Source organism: Medicago truncatula, chromosome 8 (genome assembly GCF_003473485.1).
Source record: "Medicago truncatula cultivar Jemalong A17 chromosome 8, MtrunA17r5.0-ANR, whole genome shotgun sequence".
Lineage (NCBI taxonomy): Eukaryota > Viridiplantae > Streptophyta > Magnoliopsida > Fabales > Fabaceae > Medicago > Medicago truncatula.
Window position 1 is genome coordinate 49,572,349 of NC_053049.1, and position 9,347 is coordinate 49,581,695.

The window sequence follows — 9,347 nt, forward strand, 5'->3', positions numbered from 1 at the left end:
AACAAATAATCATTTTTGCTTCAAAAACAGTCATCTGTCTTAAAAAATTATCAAAGGGTTAAAATTGAAAAAATTAATAAGGTATATGGTGCACTGTCTATAATGTTGGCCCGCCATAAATATTTGGGGTTAAACTTAACAGTCAGGGATTTATTTGACTAGCGGAGGCAAACACGAGGGACCAAAACATGAGTTTTATTAATTATGGGATCAAAATGAAAACTTGAAATTAATTAGGGGATCAAATGACCTATTAAGCCTTCACATATCTATGCAGGTTTTGTTTTTCTTTCTAAGGAATGTACACCGGTTATTGTTACTCACATGATGTTGGTTTAAATAGGTAAATTGTCTTCATAAGTTCGTGTGTTGTTGGTTTTCGTTTACTGTATTTTTATTTTTTTTTTGTTTCAGAACAAACCTTGTAAATTATAAACATTTTGGTTTTGGTCCATGCCGTCATTGTATGTTACGAAAATAAGTATGTGGCAACATAGGATGATGTGGCAGATGATGACGATGTGTCGTTCCAAATGTTGAGTCAAAAAGTTCTAGGGATCAAAACAAAACAAAAAAGTCGTAGAGGGATCAAAATTAAAAATCGATACAAAAAAATCCAAAAAAATCTTCATTTTCTTCCTTATATTTCTTCTTCATCATCTTTAACACAACCTTCGTCAACATTCATAAAAATTCAGAAGAAAAAAAAAATTCAAAAACAACAAAGATCAACAACATCATCTAATCACTACACCACTACCATCAACAACAACACCTAATCTCATCATCAAAAAATTCAACATACATAAAACCATTAAAGAAACCCTCTTTAATCCAAAACCTAGAATGCGTTGACTCGTGTATTGAGATTTTGAATTTATTGATTTTGAAATATTGTTATAGGTTGTTTGTTGTTCTCGAGTGGCATCGCCGCAAAAGCATGAGCATTTAAAAGCTAGAAAACGTATTTGAAGTTGTAGAATTAGGGGTTTTGATGGTGGGGTAATAAAAATGGGGTGAAGTTAGGAGTTTGATTAAAGAGGGTTTCTTGAATGATTTTATGTATGTTGAATTTTTTAATGATTTTGATGTAAGAATAGGTGTTGTTGTTGATGGTGGTGGTGTAGTGATCAGATGATGATAATGATGATGATGTTTTTTTTTTGAGAGAATGATGATGAGATGGTTGTTTGTGGACTTTTATGAATGTTTACGAAGGTGGTGTAAAATATGACGAAGAAGATGAAATTTATTTTTTGGTTTTGGTCTCTCTAACTTTTTGACTCAACATCTGAAACGACACATCAACGTCGTCTGTCACGTCACACGTTGTCACGCCATCCTCCGTTTGCCACGTACTTATTTTTGTAATAGATAATGACGGCATGGATCAAAACCAAAACATATATATCTTACAATGTTTGTTTTAGAACAAAAAAAAAATACATGTACGAAAACCAAACACATGCTAACAGATTTACCTATTTAAACCCATTATTTTTTTTTTGGATGTATTGCACATATTTAATAAATCTTCTTCTTTTTTTTTTACAAAATAACTCTAATATTTTTTTTGAAGGAGAAAATCACTCTAATATTAACATACACAGCTAGAGTAATGATATTTTACTTTGTAAATCAATCACAATCTTATTATATATGTGTGTTTCTTTTAAAGTATAATGATGCGAGAATTTATTCGAGCATATAAAAATACTTACATTATGTGTTGTCATACATATATGTGTACTTAATATTTACATTATGCTATATGGTCGTGTGGGCATGGCTTGGGTTTAATGGAACGGACTTTCAAGTTATTTTAGATTATTTTTTGCAATTTATTAATTATACAGGTGGTTTGAAATCACGGCGATCCATTTTTCATCTGATATGACTCTTGTGCGTTTGAGTCTTGTGGAACGAACGAAATAATATGTTATTTAAGAACCAACAAAGCTCAATTTCACATTTGTTATATAAAGTAAAATTATACGCTTTGTGGTGGTTGAAAGTTAGTAAAGCTACCTTTGTTTTTGGTACTCATTGTGGCGGTCGAGCCCACTTGTGTGTTTGGGCATCGGCTAGCTTTTTTATCTATTTTTAACTAACTTATTGTATTTTTCGTGATTGTTCTGGCACGCTCTTGCCGAAGCGATTGCGTCAGTGTTATACTCCCTCCGTCCCAAATTGTATGTCGCTTCGGAAAAAAATTTGTTCCAAATTATATGTCGTTTTACAATACCAATGTAATATTAATGTTACTTTTCCTATTATATCCTTAACTATTAATTTTTACTCTCTCTTCTTTCAATTATTTCATTTATCTTTCTCATATCATTCATTAAGGATAATTTTGTAAAACAACTCATAATTTCTCTTCCCCACACAATATTAATTACATTTCTTAATACGTGCGAAATGGCCAAAACGTCATACAATTTGGGACGGAGGGAGTATAATTCATTTTGGCTTTTGAAAAAAAAAATTACATTATGCAAAAATTTATAATGATGTGGTGTCATATTGTTTATTTATTTTTAGCGAAATTATGTGTTGTCATATTATTTTATTATATTGTAAGATTAGTAAGTACTATATGTATTGTTTTAAGGATACTATGTATTTTTTAACAAATACTATTTGTATAAAAATAATAGATTATATACATATTATCATTTCCTTTTTACAAGAGTTGACACAAACAATGAAAATAAATAGATAGTAGTTATAGTTATAATTAAATAGTTGGATGAAAATACAGATTATCAAATGTGTGCTTCATATTATAACAAATTATTGAATTTCAGTATCAAATTAAATAGCAAAGTCTTGCTCTATTGGTTTTTTTTTTTTTTAAATCAAGACAGACACGCAAAAGTATGACAATAGGGCAGAAGATCCAACTAGTATGTTGCCACCCAAAGCTCTAACGACACCAAGGTTTTAGTCAAAAGATTCTTATTTTTGTTTTTATTTCTTTAAAGAATATTAAAATTTCTTAAGTTGATATTTTTTTTTGTGGTCGGGGTTTGAACTCCGGACCTTGCACATTATCCATACCAACTGAGGTAAACTCACATTATACATAAAGAAAACACTTCATTTAAGCTCATTTGACCTGATTTTTCTTTTTCTTCTAAAAGTGTCCTCAATTTTCAACACATATAACAAATAGATAAAAATAAATTTAAATATTCAAAAAATATAACAAACACGATATGATTATATATATGTCTCACTTTTTTTTTCTTTATCATTTAAAAAGTGTAACAAACAAGATGAATATATTTATACATACCTTATTATTATCCCAATTATACCCTTAAACAACTTTTTATATAATAAAGATTATTGTTGGTGTCGCTAAAAAAAGTATCCAAACTTTTTTATTTTTTATTTTTTTTGTCATTGAAATAGATAATCATGGTTAGTTTGATTTGTTATAACTTGAAAACAACAAACATTTAAAATTTTAATTTTAATCAAAATCAAAATTTCATAAAAAAATACCGCTCATAATTTTCAAACGTCAGCGCATTAGAAATAGCGGAAAGACAGACACATGAGTGCCCGCCTTTTCGCTAGTTAGAAATAAGGAAAATATTAATAAGTGCTCTTATGACACTTATTTACAAGTTTAAAATAAGAAATTCATTTTAGAATTTGCGCATTCAAGACATTGAAATATAAAAAATTAATTTTTTATTTTTATTTAAAATTTATCAATTATTTTTATTATTGAATTCTTAACACGTACTCCCTCCATTTCAAAATATAAGTAAAATTCACTTTTTAGGTTCATTCATTTAATGATGTATGTGGTCTATATTATGAACCACATACATCATTAAATGAATGAAACTAAAAAGTAAATTTTATTTATATTTTAACACGGAGGGAGTACGACTTAGGACAATTGTTAGCATAATTCTAAAGATAATGATATATTGATAAAGTCTCATTTGTAAATTCTGTAACATCATTCATTTTCTTATTTTCTGTAAATTTATTACATTCCTTCGTGATGTGAGCACCCTGCTTATTTTCTGTAAATTTATTACATTCCTTCGTGATGAACGTTGTAAATATGAAACCAACTGCCACTATCGATCAATCAAGGTTGGTTCGGAGGATAAATCATCCATCCATACATACTACAACTACAACTAGTGGAGTACCTTACTTTAATAAGGCGGTGATGAACCAACCTTTTTGGCAACAATTAAAGAAAGAGCCACCCACGAGACAGACATGGCAACCAACCAATGACAACAACTATAACACCTCAATTACATGTTTCAATAAAAGTAAAAGCCATGTTAAAGCAAAGTAAGTAATTACATCAACCAGAATCCAACAACACAACAATAATAGTGGAGTAACAACTAATAATGGAATGGAACAGGAATCCACTTCTCCAAAGTAATTGAAAAAGAAAGAAAAAAAAGGGAGATGGCAGAATGGAAAAATGAGTAGGAAATTCAAAGACCAGACAAATAAGAGCCTCAAGATACAACAATACAAACATACGCACAGGATTTTAATTTTTAAATAAACAAGTAAAAAAAATGGAATGTGAAACAAAGTCCACCAAGTAAGGTGGAGGGGGCAAATTGAACGAGAAGATAGTGTGATGCACCACCACCTATCTACAATTCTATATCATTGTGGTCATGTTGGATTTGGTCTTGGTTCTCTTTCAAGCTAGATCGACGTAATTCTTCTATGCTCCGTACCACTTCAGACATCGAAGGGCGCTTATCAGGGTATTGTGCTGCACAATCAACAGCAAGTTGTAGCAACTGAACCATTTCCTCTTCAACATTCTGATACCTTAGGAGCTCAAGATCAAAGACCTCAGAAGTCCACTCTTCTCTAACCACGGATTGAACCCATCTGGGGAGGTCTACCCCTTCTTCATTTAGGAGAGCGTGTGTAGGTGCCTTTCCTGTCAGAAGTTCTAAGAGCAATACGCCAAAACTGTACACATCAGCCTTTTGAGATACTTTGCGAGCATCAGTTACTTCTGGTGCACGGTACCCAGCAACACGGTTTGGGGTAGAGGAAGGACCAACAAGCTGTGCAAGCCCAAAATCAGACACTCTTGCATCATATGATTTGGTTAAGAGTATATTAGATGACTTTATGTTTCCATGGGAAACATTAGGTCCTTGTGAGTGAAGGTACTCAATGCCTTTGGCTGCTCCTAGTGCAATTCCTGATCTCATTTCCCAATTCAGCGGTGTCCTACCAGCTCCTTTGTTTCCTGTAACAAATATCACAAATATCATTACACCGTTCTTTCTTCATGCTAATCAACAAATCATGCTATGGGCCATTTGTTGTATCCCATAATTTCAATAAGGAATAAGGGATTTCCATGTTAATTGATAGAAAGGCAATATTGCAAGTTGAAAAGAAAAGAAAAAAAAAAACTCAGACCTTTGAATTAGTCGTCTGGTCTATTGCTACTAATATTTAGATAAAATTCTCAATCTAACAGAAGATGAATGAATAAAATGAGCAAATTAACCATTTTTGCAATCCAATCCTTTATTGATAGAATAGAATCACAACATCATAAACCCAACCCCTAAATGGGGTGTAAGAAGCAAACTTCATAATCTCAGATTCTAATTCCTACAACATGCTACATTCTGATCTGATGACATTTCCCATAGTATCAAAAGAAATGCAATGCAATCAATAGCCATGATGCATTGCCCCAAAAGTTAAAAATAAACAAACAAAAAGATAAATTGGAGCAATGATTGTGAAAGAATGAAAGACTGACCATGCAAAAGTGCAGAGAGGCTTCCCATTGACATGTAATCATAAACAAGGAGCTTCTCATCCCTGCTGAAATAGTAAGCTCTTAGAGGTACCAAACTCTGATGATCTATAGCTCCTACCGCTTCAATCTTCTCTCTGAACTCCTTCTCAGTTATTGTCACATCCTTCAACCTTTTCACCGCTACTACAGGCCCTGACTCCAAAACTGCCTTATAAGCCGTGCCAAACGTCCCTTTACCCAACACCTCCGCCGAAGCCCTCAACAGATCTTCCAGATCAAAAGCCCTTGCTGCATTCCCAAAAAACACCAACTTCTTTGCTCCAACAGCAGCAGCAGTGTTTCCATTGCCATTTGCTTCAACCTTGCTGACTGCAACCGCAGCCGCAGCCGCAGCAGCAGCAGATGTAGTAGAGTATCCATTGCCGTTGTTCTCCAAGTCAGAAATAGACTTGTCGTGAGGAAGTTCAGATTCAGGATGCTTTATGGTAGCAACATCAACAGCACTGGTGTTCTTGCTACTCTTATTCCTACACAAGAAGATCAAAAGAAAAACGAGCAAAAGAAGACCTACTACAGATCCAATGACGATTCCAGCAATGGCTCCACCAGATAACTTGTTCTTGTTCTTGTTTTTGATGTTACCATCGTCGGCGGAGAAAGGAGAAGAGGCATCAGTGGCGGTTCCGGGGCAGAGTGAAAGGGGTCGACCGCAGAGGGAATTTCCAAGAAAGGAATCTTGAGAGAATGTTTGGAGGTTGACGGGAACAGAGCCGTTTAAGACATTGTTGGAGACATTGAACTGGTCGAGGGTGAAGGCTTTGAATTGGGGGATGGAACCTGAAAGATGGTTGTTTTCAAGGAAGAGGGTTTTGAGTCTGGTGAAGTTGTTGAATGAAGTGGAAATGGGACCAGAGAAGTTGTTGAAGCCCATGTTGAGTCGAACCATGTCAGGTAAGGTGAAGAGGAAGTCAGGAATTTGACCGGAGAGAAGGTTACGCTGAATGTAAAGGTTCCTGAGGTTGACGCAGGAAGCCAGATCTGAAGGAAGTGAACCGGTGAGAGCATTGAAACGGAGACTGAGTGTGCGGAGGTGGGTGAGATTAGAAAATATGCCAGTGGGTATTTGACCGGAAAGAGCAACGCCGGGAAGATGAAGTTCGACGACACGGTTGTGGTCGCATTGGACGCCGGCCCAGTTGCAGGGAGACTGATTGGTGGCATTCCAAAAGAGAGTACGACCGCCGACAGAAGAACGGAGAGTTAGCAATGCAGCTCGTTGGGAATCCAGATCTGCTGCTTCGGCTTCAGCTAATAATAATAATAATCCAACGGCTAGAATTAGTAACATTGATTTGTGTCTGTTTTTGTGAGGAAGCATTCCCATTACTCCTCTCACACACAAACACGCTCAGCAAATTTCAGCTTGCAGGATAAATGGATTTGTTTTGTGCAGCTACAGGATGAGAGAGAGAGAGTAACCGGTAAAAACCAAAAGAGGTGTAGAAGAAGAACAAATTAAGAAAGAAGGTTCATAATTTCATACTGAGGTTGGGTTGGATTGGATTGGGTAAACAAAAACAAAAAAAGAAAGAATAAAAAAAAATTGAAGTATGAGTTGGAAGTCCTCCAGGCTGTGTGCTTATCGAGACACAACCCATCAATCAACAAAACAAAAAGTAGATGTGCACCGGCAGTCAACTATGCTTCCTTTTTTTCTTTTTCTTTTTCTTTTTCTTTTTCTTTTTTACCTTTAACATTTACTCATCTTTCAACAAAAAGTCTCACTTACCAAACCAAAGAAACTTACACGTACATAATGTTATTCATTTTTTTTAAGTAAATTACATGGTAGATATTTAAGTTATTTAATCGTAATAAATTGGTCTTTAAATTTTTTCGTAACACTTACGACATTTAAGTTATTTGAAAGTATTTTTCGTAACAATTAATTCCTTCAAAAAAATTGTAACTCTTAGGTACCTAATAACTTAAAATTTTAATATCAACTTGTTATGATTAAATAATTTACAGGACCTAATTGGTACGAAAAAACTTAAACGACCAATTTATTACGATTAATTAACATAAATGATCTAAGTTATATAAAAAAAATAAAAAACCAATTTATTACAATTAAATAACTTAAAGGACATCTAAAATAATTTAATTTTTTACCTTTTTAGTTTAGAGACTCTAAATCCTAATAACCAACTATCTATATCTATATCTATATCTTCTCTAATTTTTTTTTTTTTATATCTATATCTATATACAATTGAGAATGTTTTACGATGACCTAAATTAAATGCTTCTCTTCTCATGGCTTTCCACATGAACAATTTGCCACTTGGCAATTGAGAATTATTTCACCATTTTATGTGACACTAATTATAAAATGCAACCTTACAAATGGTATTAAATGGGATGTAACTAATCGTATAATTCTTTCATTTGATTTTTTTTTCAAAAACAAAACGATATTCATTCATTCAAATCGATGGATTACATCAGATACAAACATCGTTAAAAACGTAAAAGGTGAATATGCGAACAAACTCACAACATCCAAGTTAATAGCATAAAACAACAAAATGCCTACAAATAATATGATAAAATCTAAGTCACCAAAATTCACATGCTTCCGGATTTTCAACGTTGACGCCCAAATCATTGGTTGAATTTGTAATTGACTGATGCCGATCTTTCAATAGGAAATAAACAAACACCGCGACAAAATGCGAAATCAAACGCCGCACAAGACGACGAACAATACAACGTCGTACTTAGACGACGAAATCAAAAAAACAAAAAAAAGAAAAAACTTGATATGTGTGAAAACCACTTAATTAAATTGAAATAAAAGGGAAAAAAGATGTAGAGAGATGATTCTATGTCAAAAAATGACATAAAACTACCCTTCCTCGATGAACGAAGGAGAAAGAAAGTTTAGAGAGAAGTTGGAGTTTCTCTCACTAGAAAACTAGGACGGCTACTTTTTTTAATTCTTTCATTTGATAAAAAGAAAAAAAGTAGTAATTCTAAGAATACTTGATAATCACTTGGGAAAAAGGAAAAAGGTATACAAATTTTTACGCATAGAAAAATATCGTGTGAAACGACCCTAAATATCGTGTGAAACGACCCTAAAATGATTTTAATGTAAAACATAGTAATATTGTTAAGATATAGGGTGTGTTTGGTTTGCAAAACAGTAAGTACTGGACAGAACAGTACAAGATAGAACAGTACAACACAAGGCAGAACAGCACATGACAAATTTTTTATGGCATTGAGTAATTTTTTGTTTTATACGATTTTTGAGGGACAAAATGCTATTTTGGTATTTTAGACAACTTGTACGTGGGACAAAAAGTTGTGCTGTGGTTTGGTGAGGAACAAAAATATGAGTTTTTATCCTGTCCCTTGCCTCCAGTTTGTCGTGTACCTGAAACAGTTTTACAAATCAAACACTGGACAACTAGAGTTATTTTGTCTTATCCTTCATTTTTTAGCAAATCAAACGCACCCAGTCACAATCACTACACAAAAA

At 33.4% G+C, this 9,347-nt stretch overlaps 1 protein-coding gene across 1 annotated transcript; it reads right to left on the reverse strand.

Annotated features, from left to right (window-relative positions):
* Window positions 1-4,283: 4,283 nt before the first annotated feature.
* On the reverse strand, window positions 4,284-7,462 carry LOC11408124 (probable inactive receptor kinase At1g48480). The gene is made up of 2 exons (XM_003631086.4): window positions 5,798-7,462; window positions 4,284-5,269 (listed from the first exon to the last, which is right to left on the reverse strand). The coding sequence occupies exons 1-2, from the start codon at window positions 7,179-7,181 to the stop codon at window positions 4,653-4,655; spliced, it is 2,001 nt and encodes a 666-aa protein (XP_003631134.2). The 5' UTR covers window positions 7,182-7,462; the 3' UTR covers window positions 4,284-4,652.
* Between the last annotated feature and the right edge of the window lie 1,885 nt (window positions 7,463-9,347).

Bases quoted from the DNA above. Each gene is read 5' to 3' on its own strand.
- LOC11408124 (XM_003631086.4), bottom strand. From the start codon at position 7,181: ATGGGAATGCTTCCTCACAAAAACAGACACAAATCAATGTTACTAATT. The intron at 5,270-5,797 runs GTCAGTCTTTCA...TATTTGTTACAG, and splicing joins CCTCTCTGCACTTTTGCATG to GAAACAAAGGAGCTGGTAGG.